Here is a 16,826-nt window from a genome sequence, read left to right as displayed (position 1 = left end):
AAAGGGACTATACATGAACAAGGAAACAAAACAGGGCCCAGAGCAAGGAATACATATTAGAATCATCAGACTCTTCAGCCACATGAAATGACAGAGGTTGCAAATGTTCTCAGTATAAAACATCTGACTCTGCACTCCTACAAGTTGAAAAATTAAGGACAAATAATTAAATTAATAAATGTATATACCAATATACAAGTATATTATGTACCTTATAAACACAAAATAGAACATTTTAAATAGGCCTTCTAAAATATTCTTCCCACATGCAATAGCCTATTGGGTATGTCCCTTAGTGTTGACCACCCCACTTGGGAGCTAGCATTCTAAAATACTTTCAAGAGTACAAAGCCAAAGGTCATTACTCTATTGCCTAGAAAATTCCTGAATTATTTTCTTCTCTTTGCTAAAGCAGATATGTCCTTAATAGCCAGAAAAAAAAATACCCCATTAAGATTTGATTGGTAGGCCCTCAGGGTGTGTGGATGTCCCAGGTTCAATTCCCAGTCTGGGCACACAAGAGAAGTGCCCATCTGCTTCTCCACCCCTCCCCCTCTCCTTTCTCTCTCTCTTCTCCTCTCCTCCTACAGCCATGGCTTGATTAGAGCAAGCTGGCCCTGGGCGGTGAGGATGGCTCCATGGCCTCCACCTCAGGCGCTAAGACGAGTTTGGTTGCTGAGCAAGAGAGTAATGCCCCAGATGGGCAGAGTATCGCCCTCTAGTGGGCTTGCTTGGAGTCTGGTTCTGTCTCTCCTCCTCTCACTTAAAAAAAAAGGATTAGAATGGTAAAAAGTCAGAGATGGGAAAAAGTTTTGGAAGCTTTGTATTGGATAGTGACAAGAAGCTACAACGTGTAAATGACCCAGAAGCAGAATTGATTTTGTTTTTGATCTAAACTGTGTTCCCTATAATTGCACTGATTTACAGGCTCACAGCTTTAAGCTATGTGCTGTTTCTGGCCACAGGAGGAAACTGGGTAGTCATTAAAAAACTGTCACATAAATAGCCACTTACCAGCTCACCTGGGGAGTGTAATGTTGGACAAGTAGTGAAGAGTGCCAATTTTATCTGTTTTACTCCTTGTAACCTCCCTGAAGAAAGGGGTAAGCTAGTAAATTTTTTGAACATTCAATCCCTAATTATCCATACAAGCAGATCAGAGAAGAATCACAGAGAAGTCAGAGTGAATAATAAAAAAAATTTTTTTATAATCAGCTTTATAATGAATTCAGACACTACCCGGCATCTACTGTTCTTAAATTACACCGGACCACAACGCCCCAAAATGGCAAAACACAGAGATCAAGGGACCAACATCTAAGTACTTGCTTGAAAACTCACTAGGAATATAACCTCGAGCAAGTTACTTAACCTCTATAATTTTCCATTCCCTCATCTGTAAAATGAGGAAGCTAATACTAACTGCCTTATGGGTTTGCGGAGAAGATTAAAGGATATAAGGCATTTGAAGCAATCAGTACAACCCTTGGTAACTATCTAATAAATGTGAGCTTCAGGATTGTTAGAGAGTAAGGTCTGGGTGGAAATCAGCAGGGAGGAGGGAAGACGGGGGATGCAAACACAGTCAAGTATGCTGTAAGTGATGGCAAATTCACGGCAAGGCCGAATGCTGTTCTTCTAAAAACATTTCAGAGACATACACGTTCCCCAATGTACCTATTCTAGGAAAGCAAGAAAAGAAAGCTGCTTTCTTCCTATCTTGAAGGGGTTTTCCTCCCTGTTTCTGGAAGCCCAGTTATCTGTCACAGAGCTAGGAAACCCTGGTTCAGTGTGATGGAGGCCTCTAGACCAGCAGAGAAGATGGAACTCATACATTACCTGCGCCCAGTGGTTTTTAAATACAATCATGCATGTTTCTGGGTCAACTCCATGCAGGCTCACAGCCTGTGGGAGTTTGCTTTCAGTCGTAACCGATGACATCATAAACCTTCATAAATCAATGCTTCTAAGTCATATTTAATTTTCATGAAAATTTCGTAAGCAGTCACTAACTTTCAAGTATCACATTAGAAATGTAACTTCTTCACATTTCATTGTCACCTTCCAAAACCTGTAATGACAACAAAAAATGCATCTCATTATGTTCATATATTGAACAGGACACTGACTACTAACTATATTTAAATCAAAGCATAGACATTCTCAACGTCCAACAAAATATCTACAAAACAGACACTTCTACTCAATATAAAAGCTTTCCTATTTTCTCTCACCTTGCTACTAAAAATATAAAAGTAATGATACTACCAAAGGTATATGCATAAATTAAGCAATTATTGGGTTTATTCTCTGCACTACCACCAACTATAACCCCCTAGATTATGATTCTAAATTATTGAAATCTAGTTTCTATAATCAAGCAAGAAACTATGATGCCAATGTCTGTGGAGTTTAAAAACATCCAGAAACAGAAAAACTATTAGTTAATAGTAATAGAAATAAATGGCTTGTTGGAACTTGGGGTAAATAGTAAAACAGTACCCAGACTCCTGGGCCCAATGTTATTAAATTATTTTTTAAATCAAAGACTGTCACTGAGATAAGAAACCTCCTTTTACTAAGAGGCTTAAAAGGCATTTTATGATTTAGGCCAAGCCTTCAAAGAGATTTTGTAAATATGATTTTTATACTTGTGTGTGATTTATACCAGCTCAAGATGGCCGATTGCATTCCTGCTCAGGAAGGGCTGTGATACTGTAAATGGAGAGGTTTTCCTACTGGAAGGTTTTGAGAGGAAGGAGGAAGAGACTCGGACCCCCTCCCTTCCCCACACCTGTGAGGAAGAAGGTAAACAGCCAGGAATTTGGGGGGGGTGTCTGAGTAGCCCTTTCCTCTCCCCTTTCTTTCTCCTTAACTGGAGATTTATAAAGGCTTATCCTCTGACATCATCTAGCCCCTCCCATCCTGAAATCGTGTGACTGACGTGTGTACCTCTAGACAAAGGAATCATGAGACACATGTATGTGAACTTGTGTTCTGTGAAGGGTATATAAGATGTAAGAGAACTAATTTCGGGGAGCATGTGTCTTTGGAGCCACAGGTCCCGCATGCTTCACCAGCTTTAATAAATTCTTTTCCTCTTACAGTTATCTGGGTGTCAATCCTCCATTGGGTTGCTTTACTGCTACATCATAATAGAACTGAAAGCATTCTCGGTCATATTGTGGCTACAAACTAAGGGAAGGTTCCTAGATTTTCTGAAAAATAAAGAGAATTCCACACAACTCTGACAAATCAGAGACAGAAATGATCCATCAAAAACAAGACAGTGTACACTTACAAATAAAAAATGGACTGTGGGGATAAGATGTGAAGAAAGTCTGACTACAACATAGTCCCAGTAGGGAGGAGAAAAGACACAGGGTCACAGTGTGAACAGTGGATACAAGAATGGTGCTCACTCTTCAGCAAGAGAACTAACACAGGGTGCTATCTCACCAGCTTGAACAGCCCACAAAAGGACTGACTGGGTACCATTCAAAATATTATTTCCTTTTTTTTTTTTTTAGTGTACAGATCGGAGAGAGATCAGAGAAAAATAATTACACTGCAATTATCAGAGCACTGGAAAACAAAATTTATGATAAAATTTCCATACGTATAGTACCAAAAGAAAAATAAAAACAGCTATTTTCAACTGATGGATGTGAAGGGTTATTACAAGGAGAGCACTGACCAGCTGTACCTACAAATGACACAGTGTAAGAAAGAAAGCTCAGGGTGATGATTCAGGTGAAATGTAAGGATCAGGTTCTTTGTGGGAAGTAGAAGTAAACACTGGAAACTAGTTAAGGAATAGTCAAAGCGAGTGTTTCTGCTGGGGGTGGGTGGCTAACCATTCATCATTAAAGGATCTTTCAAAATATAATGTTAGGACAGGTTCAAAACCCCAAGGTTGCAGGCTTGAGCACGGGCTCATCATTGGCTTGAGCGCAGGGTCACTGGCTTGAGCATGAGATCATAAACATGACCCCAAAGTCGCTGGCAAGGGGTCACTCGCTCTGCTGTAGCCCCTGGCCAAGACACATATGAGAAAGCAATCCACGAACAACTAAGGAGCCACAATGAAGAATTGATGCTTCTCATCTCTCTCCCTTCCTGTCTGTCTGTCCCTGTCTGTCCCTCTCTCTGTCTCTGTAAAAAAAAAAAAAAAAGAATGTTAGGACATAAGGACAGAAAACTTGCAAGAATTAATAATTCTGAAGAAACTTTTTTTTTTAGGAGAATGAAAGAGGATCAAAGTATATAAAAAGAGGAAGGTTTAGAAGTGCACACAGGATGGACCAAAGGAAAACAGCTGTATCTTCTATGACTATTTTTTAGTATTTAAATTGGTAAATTTCCCCAATACATAACTGCTAATAAGACAAAGTTGTTGTTCGCAATAAAACGCTGTTCACTGCCAACCATAGCCCTTTGACACTGAGAGGCACGTTCTTTTTACTTGGGCCCAACTAGTGTTTTAAAAATTAAGAGTGGCTTCCCCAAGATGGCAGGGTATGTGTTCCTGGACCCCAGTCCCCACGGTCCCCACCACTGCCTGTGACCCCACTGCCAGCCTCTTCCCCTCATTTTGGTGACCAGATTAGCCCATATAGATAACATTTCAGCATGCAGCTTTAAGTGATTAGAAACAGAACAAGTTCTGACTCAACGTTCTCACTGTCCTAAACAGAATGTTGCCATAAAAACTGTCCGGGTCTTTGATTCAGATGATGTAAGGATAATAATAAGGAAAATCAGAACATTCTGGTTCGTCCCAGAAGCTGAAAAACTATAAGACTCCTTGAGACCCCTTCCGGCTCCAGGATTCTCAGGTTCCTCTTCAAAGCTTTGAGGGGAGCACACACCGTGCCAACGCCTCTAAATCAGCATCAGACACGTGCTCTCTCAGATCCCTGAAGGTAGTTCACAGAGGGCCTTTACATGCAACCTTTCAGGGAGTGAGACTGCGTTCCACACAAGATAAATATCTGAGTTCAGGCCATACATCTACAAGTTCGTTTAGATCAGTGGGAGTCAACCTGGTCCCTACCACCCACTAGTGGGCGTTCCAGCATTCATGGTGGGCGGTAATGGAGCAACCAAAGTATAAATAAAAAGATAGATTTAACTATAGTAAGTTGTTTTATAAAGATTTATTCTGCCAAACAGTGAAAATCCAACATAAAGTACTTGGTAAGTAATTATTATTATATGCTTTAACTTGCTGTAACTCTGCTTTATAAATTTTATAAAGTAAAGTTACTTCCCTACTTTATAAATCACCATTACTGTGGAACTGGTGGGCGGTTAGAAAATTTTACTACTAACAGAGATACAAAAGTGGGCGGTAGGTATATAAAAAGGTTGACTAGCCCTGGTTTAGATGAAAACAGAATGTAAATCTGTCAATTCCCCGTCCCATGTTCCTTCGAGAAAAACATATGCTCCTCTCTCCGGCCTAGACTCCCTGGCCCGAGTCCCCTAAGTAATCTGGATCTTCCCTGAGAAAAGCGCATCCCACTTGGTTGAAGCTCATCTGATCATACTTTTGATGCCTGAAGAATCTCAACATGTCAGGAATACAGAAACCACAACTCCAAGAAAATGTGGCAGAGAAGGGAGGTGTGTCAGGCACGTCAAACAAGTTACATCTGAGAACAAAACGCTATGCCAGAGATCCTATAAATGAAAACACCCCCGAACACCCCAAGACCAAAGAGCTGAAATTTCCACCCTTTCTCTCGTATCCCTGTGTTAGGGAGTCAAAGCGCAGGCAGGTCCCAGGGCCACGTGAAACTGAAGCAAGAGACAGTGCCATGTTTATGAGGGATGTCTAAGGACACATTCCTCAAGCACTAAGGTTTTCAATAGATTTAGGCCTTTGCCTGTTATCAGAATTTATTTTTTTTCCCTTTTCTTTGCATTTGTCAATTCGAGGTTTTTTACTGAGTTCTCAGATCACGGCTAAAAAGTCTCAGGTGAAAAATAGAGAAGGACATAACTAAGCAAAAAGCTGTCCGCAGGTAGAGACTGCAGTCTCCTGGCGCTGTGTCACGAATGTGGCGGTGCTGGACGGTCCCCTTTCTTGCCCTTGTTCCCTCTTCAGCCTCAGGCATCTGAAGCTGGGAATGTCGGCTGCTCCTGGCACATACTCAGCCTGTTCTTCCCATGAATACGCACATGCACATCAACCCCAGTTTCAGGCCTAAGAGAGCGCTCTATAAACCATCAAGACCCGAACAAGTGGTTTTTTTTTTTCTTTCTTCACACAAACTAACACCAAAAAATACCCAAAGGGCTCTCTTTCCAACAGTGGTTGCATGCGATTTTGTGGCACAGCTGTTGAGTTTTCTAGCAGGCTGGTGGGGCGGGGGGAAAAGGAGCTATCAAAATACATACATAACAACCTAATATATCAGCACACATTCTATACTGAAAAGACAGAACTGACTATATTATTTGCAAAGATACTACTGGTAGTCAATTTATACATTTCAATAATATACATTAAAAATATTTTCTATCAATTAAGGAAAGAAAAATGCTATTAAGTTATTGTTGGAGACAGAGATAACCGACATAAAAAGTGTATGTATTTTTATTTGTCCTTTTTGGAAAGTATATGAGATCTTTTATCTGGCTATGAAAAAAGCATAAGCACATGCTTCCACACCACAGAATTCTAAAATACACCATATGGTCATAAAAGCTGAGATTCTAGTCATCTAGATCGCACCACTTGCCAATGTAAAAATTCCTTCAACCTCATTGCCAAATAAACAGATATCTCATTTCAGACTCTTTCAAAATCTACAATACTTAGGAGAGCTATAAATGTGTCAAAATTACATTTTTTCCTGAAATATATTTCCTGAATGACTATATGTTAATATATCTCTCTTCCACCATCAAACTGAAATTACAATGTAAACATTTTGGCATTTAATTCTATATTACCTCATACCATCCTTCAATTATTTTATCTGCTTCAATACAATATCCTCTAAAAACAAATGATAAAACATCCCTTAAGGGAAAGAAATGGATGGCCACCTTAAGGGGAGACAGATCCAAGAGAACATTCTGGTTGAGGAAAAAGTGATCATATTTGTAGGCCTAACGGGAAAGAAACAAAGAACATGGAGAATTCGAAAGAGTAAAAAGAAAGGATTTGATGGAGCAAGAGAAGAAAGGTGAGGTAAAGGGCCCAGGGAAGGGGGTGCCTAGAGATAACAGGGCAGCAAAGGCAAGTCTAGACCTTGATGGAGAGAGGGCAGGCTCCCTTCCTACCTGCCTGATGTGTCTCTGGTTGGTTCGTGAAATGGTTAGAGAGTTGGAGCAAATTTAAAGTTGAGGCAAAAGTCTAAGAGTTTTTAGCTCGGTTTGCTAAGCATGGAAGTCAGAAAACTTCAAGTCCCCACTTGGAGACTTGAGCTTGGAACTGGGGGTAAAGGCCTCAACACTCTGTTTCAGCTCAAATCAGCTGTGTCATCTTCAGTAAAAAATGAGGCTCTTGTTTTGGAAACACACTGAGGTGAGTAGTTAGAATTAACTGATTATTTCTTAGGGCTCTTCCAGCTCAAAAAGTTGTTATTTTGTGTACTTTATTGGGAGTGTGATACTAACTGGGAAGAGGTAATCAGATAACCACTGAAGAAGAGCAATGGCCATTGTACAAAAATCTTTGTAAGGATTCTAGTTATAAATGGAAATCTATTGGTATTCTTTTTTCCAATTGAAGCATATTTCACTTAAGGAATCCAAAGCACAGAAATCAACCATATGAAATATACAAACTAACCAACCAAATTCGTGGTTGGTTGGTTGGTTTCTTGACAAACCAACTGTCAATATAAAATCTCATTGCTTTAGAATGCAACTGTCAATATAAAATCTCATTGCTTTAGAATGCACTTTGGGATGCCCCGAACTGGCTGCTGCTACTAAACACATAAAAAGTAGATGACTGGAAAAAATGCTTATCATGTAAAATGGTACCCAGGGCTGAAGACTCCTTAAATATTGGGCACACCTCAAAGAAGGAACCTCGTGCCCTCAATTATAACTAATAGCAGTGAGGGGAATTCATGTTGGGTCACTCCTCAGACAACCTTGACTTAGAATCCAATAAAATCCTATTAAACCTAAATCCTCCCCGTGCTCTAATCCTCTGGCCCAGTTTCCTTTCCTCTCTCCCGTCCTCTCTCCATCCTATCACCTGGCCAGGCTGGGCTGTGGAAGAGAAAGCCTGACTCTCCCAGACCTTGTCCCAAGCTTCCCTCAACTTGCCACAGAGTGTGACTCTGGCTCCTCCACTGTTCAGCATCTGTCATTTCAGTAAAGCACTATCTTGTTGTGTTCCATCAAGTTGTATAAAACCAGTTAATTCACAGTAAAACTTTTCAAGAATTTCAAGTACACAAACAAAATTCTTTCGATACATATATTCCAAATGGTTTCAGGCATTGATAAAGGCATACTTCAAAAATGGTCACAAGATTAAGAAAAACTGTTAAATGCCCTGAAATAATTCCACCACGTTTCACATCTTAATTTCACTAGAACAGGCTGCCAAGTAGGTCATACCCAAGTACCATGCAACTGACTGATAAACAGAATAAGTGGAAGAGAAAAATTGAAGTTAATATTCAAATTCATACCTGAAGTTTGTTTGGGGACTTAATTTTTAATGTTATTTAAGAAACTAAACCCCTGCTGGCAAGGATTTGAAATGTACAGATTACAGCTTTTTGAAAATCACAGCTAGTGCTGAGACATCGGCTCCGAAGAGACCAAACAGAAAAGTTTCTTCTACACATGGGGAGATGTGTTAAAACATGAAAACTGGATCATTTTGGGGGAAAGTCTCCCCAACAACTCAATCAATCAATACAGCATGACCAACATGTCATAGTCATTTCTTCTGGCAAAGTAGGCGCCTCTGGGAAGTTATGCTGTTCAATTCAACACCTGTTTATATACCTGTATCAAACAGAATTAGTTTCCTACCAGCAGTCTTGCAAATGCCTTCATGTGAGAATGTTCATATATGCAACCTGAAGTGTAATCAAGATAGTGTGATGATTAGCTTTTGGAATAACCACACAAAAAAACTTCCTTTTCAAAAATGTCTTTCATCCATGCACAGCATTAAGATGTGCTAAGTACACTGAGTCAAGTAACAAAATTCTATGAGTCTCATAAACTGTGGGCATATTTTTCTAAAGAGAGGTGGCTATTGTTTTCAACCAATTCTAAAACAGGTCCATGGATTGTCCCCTCCCCCCCTTCAAAAAAGTTTAAAAGCCACTTTAAAGATGCATTCTTGGTAAAATCATGAAGAGACCCAATACAGAGGCAAACAGCTCAAATCCGGAAGGTGTTACTGAAGAGACAGTTGTGGGGCCTTTGTGACTTAAGCGATTACAAAGAGTTCTGTTTCAGGAGCTTGGGGCTTGTTCCAGTCTATCAGGAATCACACTCTTGAATAATAATCAGTTCAGGCCTTGGTACCTTACAAATTTCATGGCTGGCTAAGCACGTCCACTCCTACCCAAAGCACAGCAAGGTGACTTGTCAGAGGTAAAAAGTGATTAGCATTTATAATAATTTAGTAACATGGTTTTTAGTGTGTCCTACGAGCATGTCAGAAAGGGAGCAAAGTGCCGGAGCTGGAGCTAACTGACCAATGTCGCCTGCCTTCAGGTAGGGGGACGACAGTAGCACTTATGTGGTAACCTAAGGCTACAAAATTCTAATTTCACATTTAATGTTTATAACCAGAAAAATAATGCAAGACTTCCTTACACATGAATATCTTAATCCCCCTCACAAACGGTACTATGATTTACAAGACCATGTTTTCTCATCCATGAGTAGGTAAAAGTTTCTAGAGGTACACAATAAAAACCCAGTGGTTTTAACTAGGTTACCATTCATATATGTTATTGCCATGATCAGTTTATCATCAAGACAAGACACCATATGGATAAAAATCAAAAGCAAGACCTTCTAAAAGCACTGAAAATTTTCGGAATTAGAAGCAAAGAAAATTTTAACTGAAAGTCCCTCCTTCTTGAGCAATACTGCATGGGGCTCAGGAGTACACAGTTGAGATCCAGACTTACACACACCACGAGGTGACATGTGGAAGTAAAAATGGGTGCATCTCATGCACCTTGGGTGAGCATAACTGGTCTTCCACCTACACAATTCAGTTTGATCATCAAAACCACTTCTTTGCGTTTATCTTACAAATACATTTTCACCTTACAAAATGGCATATGGAAGAATAGTAAGAGTTGATGCCTACTGAGCACTTCTCTGTGCCAGGGACTGTTCTAAGTCCACTACACCATTAGCTCTTTACATCTGTAAACTGTATTACCTTGTTTCACGGAGAAAGAGACTGGGCACAGAGCAGGAGAGGATCTGGTCTAATCAAGGTCACACAGATATGCTGGGGTCTGACCCAGACACAGTGCCTCGACCACTAGTTCCTGGTCAAGTAGAGTGATGCCCTTTGTAGAACTGCTTAGATAGTAAACAACTGGAAAGATCCTAAGATCTATCAGCAATGGTCTGGTTATATAAGTGAGGGTACATCTATATAATGGAATACTATGTCACAATTTATTTTTTTTAAAAAGGACACAGCTCTAAATGTACAGATGTGGAAAAGCTTCCAGGCTCTGTACAGAAGAGTAAATAATAGTATGCCACCATTGTGTAACAAATAAAAAGTAATGTGTTACTCGAGATGTTTGTAAATGCACAGATAATCTGTGAAAATGCACAGACCTCTAAGGTGGCTGCCCCAACAGAGGGACACTGGTGGCTAGGGACAGGGGAGGCAGGGACGCTTGCTTTCACCTTGCACCCTTCTTCGTTTCTTGAATTTGGTACCATGTTTCTGTACTAGTTAGCAATTAAAGTGTCCCTGAAGTCTCTTCTTCATCTTAACATGAAAGGGGTCTGCCCAATGATGACAGCCTGATGGGTATGCGTAGGGATGAGAGTATCTTAACATGCGACTTGAATCAATTACAATGACACAGACTGTTAGAAGATATTTAATAGAAAACACATAAAGAAAAACCAACTCCATCTATAGTTATATGAGTTTTTTACCTTCTAATACAATATATATGGATGAAAATGACATTAGGAAAAAGAATTCAGAAGGATGGTGGTGTTAGTTTTAAGGACTATGTCTTGCCCTGGCCGGTTGGCTCAGCGGTAGAGCGTCAGCCTGGTGTGCAGGAGTCCCGGGTTCGATTCCCAGCCAGGGCACACAGGAGGGGCATCCATCTGCTTCTCCACCCCTCCCCCTCTCCTTCCTCTCTGTCTCTCTCTTCCCCTCCCGCAGCCGAGGCTCCATTGGAGCAAAGATGGCCCGGGCGCTGGGGATGGCTCTGTGGCCTCTGCCTCAGGTGCTAGAATGGCTCTGGATGCAACAAAGTGACGCCCCAGAGGGGCAGAACATCGCCCCCTGGTGGGCATGCCGGGTGGATCCTGGTCAGGAGCATGCGGGAGTCTGTCTGACTGCCATCTCGTTTCCAGCTTCGGAAAAATGAAAAAAAAAAAAAAAAAAAAAAAAAAAAGGAGCATGTCTTTAATGTTTATTTTAATATTATTGGGCAATAATACCTACTGGATTAAATTTAAGCAGTTTACCTTCAGCTTACGAGGTTCATAGCTCTAGGAATTTAGAAACATTATGTTCTGCCAAAATATTTTTCAGTCTATTCAGGTCCTCTGACTATTTTAAAATCAGATATTTTCATGTTAAGTTGTATGTTTTTTTATATATTTTTTTTGTATTAACCCTTTATCAGATACATCATTTGCAAATATCTTCTCCCACTCAGTTGGTTGCCTTTTCATTTTGTTGATGGTTTCCTTCGCTGTGCAAAGAGCTTTTTAGTTTGATTTGATCCCATTTGTTTATTTTTGCTTTTGTTGCCCTTGCCTGAGGAGACATACGCAAAAAAATACTTCTAAGACCAACGTCACAGAGTTTACCGCCTATGTTTTCTGCTAGGAGTTTTATGGTTTCTGATCTTGCATTTAAATGTTTAATCCATTTTGAGTTCATTTTTGTATATGGTGTAAGAAAGTAGTCTAGTTTCTTTCTTTCTTTTTTTTTTTTTTTGTATGTAACTGTCCAGTTTTCCCAATACCATTTACTAAAGAGATTATTTTTTCCCATTTATATTCTTGCCTCCTTTGTTGTAGATTAGTTGCCCATATAGGCATGGGTTTATTTCTGGGCTCTATTCTGTCCCATTGATCTATGAGTCTGCTTTTGTGCCAGTACCACATTGTTTTGATTACTAGCTTTGTCTAGATCAGTGGTTCTCCAAATGTAGTTAAGGAACCCTGGAGTTTCCAAGGGACCTCAAGTTTCTCAGTAATTTTAAAGAACTTCTCCAAAACACAACATCAAAGCAAATATAGCTCACTGTGAAGATTTCTCATATCCTAAAAAAGCTCCCAGCATTGTGATTTACTGTAGTTATACTTGGGCAGCTTCCCCGCTTCTCACTACAACCTTTCAAATTATTTAGCTTCTTAAAATAGGATTATTTTCTAGTTGTGCAAAGCCTATTCTTTTTTTTTTTTTTTTCAGAGTCAGAGAGAGGGACAGACAGAGACAAACAGACAGGAACGGAGAGAGATGAGAAGCACCAATCATCAGTTTTTCATTGCAAGACTTTAGTTGTTCATTGATTGCTTTCTCATATGTGCCTTGACCATGGGGCTACAGCAGACCGAGTAACCCCTTGCTCAAGCCAGTGACCTTGGGTCCAAGCTGGTGAGCTTTTGCTCAAACCAGATGAGCCCGCGTTCAAGCTGACAACCTCGGGGTTTCGAACCTGGGTCCTCTGCATCCCAGTCTGACGCTCTATCCACTGCGCCACCACCTGGTCAGGCAAAGCCTATTCTTTCAAACTAACATTTTCCCTGAAAATCAAAGATCATTATGTTCCTGTAAATAAGTTTCTTAAACTTTGTTTAAAAAGATTGCTCTCGTTGACAGCAGGTCTTACTGCTCTGAAGGCTTCATTTTGTCCCAAGCATGATTCTGTGCGATCCTGAAACAACTTTGTAAGAGACTGGTTACTCCCAAATAGAGTAGTGCTTTACATCAATGAGAGGTGCATTCATTCTCTCTCTCTCCCCTCCCCCCATACACAGAGGTGCACACACATGCAAGTCCAGCTCTACACCCAGATGTACATACTAATCATTAGTTATTGCCTTTTCAGAGACTATAATAGAAAAGCCATATGTGATTTGCAATTAAAAGGGTAATGGAGGCTCTAATTTCTGTTTATGGGTCCAGAATTTAGACTGACTGTAATGCCTTTCCAAGAAATAAAACTAAAAGCTGAAACGACTTATATTAGGCAGTTCCTCTGTGACAGCAAGGATGGCTTATTGACTGGATGGCTGCCAGCCCCTAAGCAGACCTGGGGAGAGGCTGTCCTCATGGGGAAGAAGGCATTAATTTATCTACAAGCCTCCAGAAGCAATTGGGTAGATCACAACTCTCCCATATTCTGCTTCAATTCAGCTCCACTTGCCTCTAGAGTGACTAGCACAGAGTTGAATGGTTTCAGGCTATCTCCATGTCTTTAATTAAAATTTTTCTCCACTAAATTAACATGTGGGTATCAATGTCTTTTGTACAGAGGGGAAAGAACAAGAAAGCAAAAGCAAAAAAGGAAAAAATCAAAGAATGTTTTATTTATTTAACCTTTTTAAATTTATTGGAGTGACATTGGTTGATAAGGTTTCAAGTGTCATTTCTATGATACATGATCTGTATATTGCATTGTGTGCCCACCACCCAGTCAAATCATCTTCCATTTTAAATTAAGCTTTGCTTCAGATAACTTTTGCATTGGGCACTATTTCTCCCTAGAATTGGTGTTTCAGGTAGAAAATGATGAACAAGAAGAGTATGTCAGGAGCCGATCAACAGCTGCTGGTTGACACAGTCACAGCAATGAAGAGGCAATGATACTTTCCCCCTAACTTCTTGGGTTTATTTGATTTTTCTCCCCCCCCCCCTTTTTGGGTGTGTGTGCTATCACTTATGGCACAAGGTTAGCGTCTGGAGTTAATAGTCGCACCGTGCTTTCCCTGCAGATTGCAGTAATTTCTCTAGAAATGAGACAGAGGATGTGAATTCCACAGAAAAGCCTATAAACCTCACAGAGAAACCTTGTATAAGATGTGTAAGATTTCATATTATAGAAGAATAGAAAAACTTTCCATTCCTCTTACATATCTGACCTTCAGGTAGTGGAATGCTCTGAGAAAAATAAAGTTAGAACTTAACTAGTACATGAAAATAGTAGATACACATAATTTGACTAGACAATAGGGCATTAGGTAAGGTAGAGTTATTAATCAATACTGACCTTTTAGAAGCTTGCGCCAATATTGTTGTTGCTGCTCAAGTTATTGTATAACTGTACTTAGAATGGCTGACCACCTGATTTATAGCTTAAAGAAATGTACTAACCTCTTCCTGGAATATTTATCCACATTAAAGCAAAAATAACTGTTAATCAATGTATTCTGCATAACATGTAATTATAACTTAGTGTATAAAAATAAAGCTGTACTAGCAATTGGTAGAGATGCCTGGCAGATGAGCTAAAGAGTTTGACTCTCATTCATATCTCGCCAACACTGTCCATTCCTGTGGGACCCCAGCATTTGGTGCCTGAACAGGGACCCGCAGGTAAGCCCCCTAGTCAGGACAGCTAGGACCCCACCATAGGGTGCTGCAGACCCCCCTGTGAAGAAAGACAGGGTAAGAGTAGGTGGGTAGGTCAGAACTTAAGTATTTGAGAAGTCATGGGCTATACTGAGTCTAAAAAAAGAAGACTCTTTATTGAAGTAATTCAGCATATGCTGAACAAGAAAGGTGTAAAGGTGATACCTCATCAGATTGCAAAGTTTCTACATTTTGTACAGGAATGTTGTCCTTGGTTCCCTGAGGAGGGGACAGTAATTCTAGACACTTGGACAAAGGTTGGAGAACAACTTAAGACTTACTATACTATGCATAGGCCTGAGAAGGTTCCAATTGATTCATTTTCTTTATGGAATATTATTAGAGATGCATTAGATCCTCAACATGAATGTGTTAAGATTAGTAAAAATTTGCAACCCTCTGCCCTTCCTCAGGAGGATACCCCATTATTACCTCCTGCCAATTCAAAGGCTACATTTTACAGAGTGGCCGTAAAAGATTCAAGAATTAATGATGATGATAAATTGTCCCCTGAGGAGGAGGAGGATTTAGAAGAAGCTGCTGCAACTTACCATCAGGATAATGATCTTTGGTCCTTCCCTGTCAAATTTGAGAAATCCTATAGCCCACAAAAGCCAACAGATGTACAATATAGCAGCAACTCTCACCATCCAAAATTGGGCCTTATAATAAGCCCCCACCCCCTAAGCTTTTATCAAGTATGACCCAACAAGAGTAGGCAAGGGTTCCTACATTCCCCTCAAAAATATCCTGCACTTTAGAGCTAATTAACTTCTAAAATCAAAGGAGTTGTAAAGAGGATGTAGAAACAAAAGTGGAATTTGGCTAGTTCTTTTTGAAAAAATAATTTTACATATTGACATATATATGCATAATACTTCACTTCTATGCCCTATGGCAGTGGTCAGCAAACCGCGGCTCGCAAGCCACATGCAGCTCTTTGGCCCCTTGAGTGTGGCTCTTCCACAAAATACCACGTGCGGGCGCTACCTCGATAAGAAATGTACCTACCTATATAATTTTTTTTTTTAATTTGGCTCTCAAAAGAAAGTTCAATTGTTGTACTGTTGATATTTGGCTGTGTTGACTAATGAGTTTGCCGACTACTGCTATGGGATTACCCAAAATTGGTGATCTGATTCAATACTATTGAAATGAAAATGCAACTTATCTAAAGATTATGTTTCTAATATTGGTGCTTAAAACAAGGCATGCAAGTACAGTACTCAAAATCACTACTGAACACGATTAGCAGGGCACTTTTTGGAAACCAACATACTTTTTCTCATTAAGTTGCAGAAGTAGCTCCATATCCAACAAAGCAGTAGGCCAGGAGTCCCCAAACTTTTTACACAGGGGGCCAGTTCACTGTCCCTCAGACCATTGGAGGGCCAGACTATTAAAAAAACTATGAACAAATCCCTATGCACAGTGCACATATCTTATTTTAAAGTAAAAAAAACAAAACGGGAACAAATACAATATTTAAAATAAAGAACAAGTAAATTTAAATCAACAAACTGACCAGTATTTCAATGGGAACTATGCTCCTCTCACCGACCACCAATGAAAGAGGTGCCTCTTCTGGAAGTGCGGTGGGGGCCGGATAAATGGCCTCAGGGGGCCGCATGCGGCCCGCGGGCCGTAGTTTGGGGACCCCTGCAGTAGGCATTTTGGGGTCAGGCATACAAAAAATAATGTGTATCTTCAAAAGCAAGAATTACTTTTTCTGTTCTTTTTGGTGGGGTGTCAAGGTATAAAAAGGTGATGAGGTTACTACACAACACTGGAGTTCCTCCAAAATAACTCTCCTGAAGGAGCTTCACAAACAGTAACTAATATACAGCAAGTCTGCACTAAATTCCAAAGAAATTCTATTTCCTGGCCCTGGCTGGCTGGCTCAGCGGTAGAGCATCGGCCCAGTGTGTGAATGTCCCGGGTTCAATTCTTGGTTAGTGCACACAGGAGAAGCACCCATCTGCCTCCCCACCCTCCCCCTCTTGCTTCTCTCTCTCTCTCTCTCTCT

General features: G+C 40.2%; 1 protein-coding gene across 3 annotated transcripts in view; it reads right to left on the bottom strand.

Moving 5' to 3' along the window:
- The window catches only part of FHIP1A (FHF complex subunit HOOK interacting protein 1A), a 254,514-nt gene that overhangs the window by 102,348 nt on the left and 135,340 nt on the right, over positions 1 to 16,826 (bottom strand). For all 3 annotated transcript variants that reach the window (XM_066386484.1, XM_066386504.1, XM_066386494.1), the window contains exon 3: positions 1,840 to 2,071. In XM_066386484.1, the coding sequence (XP_066242581.1) occupies positions 1,840 to 1,944 (105 nt within the window). In that variant the 5' untranslated portion in view covers positions 1,945 to 2,071. The remainder of the gene's footprint in view (positions 1 to 1,839; positions 2,072 to 16,826) is intronic.

The sequence above is a fragment of the Saccopteryx leptura genome, chromosome 1 (genome assembly GCF_036850995.1).
Source record: "Saccopteryx leptura isolate mSacLep1 chromosome 1, mSacLep1_pri_phased_curated, whole genome shotgun sequence".
Taxonomy (NCBI): domain Eukaryota; kingdom Metazoa; phylum Chordata; class Mammalia; order Chiroptera; family Emballonuridae; genus Saccopteryx; species Saccopteryx leptura.
The sequence above is the reverse complement of the archived record's forward strand: the minus strand, read 5'-3'. Positions and strand labels throughout refer to the sequence as shown.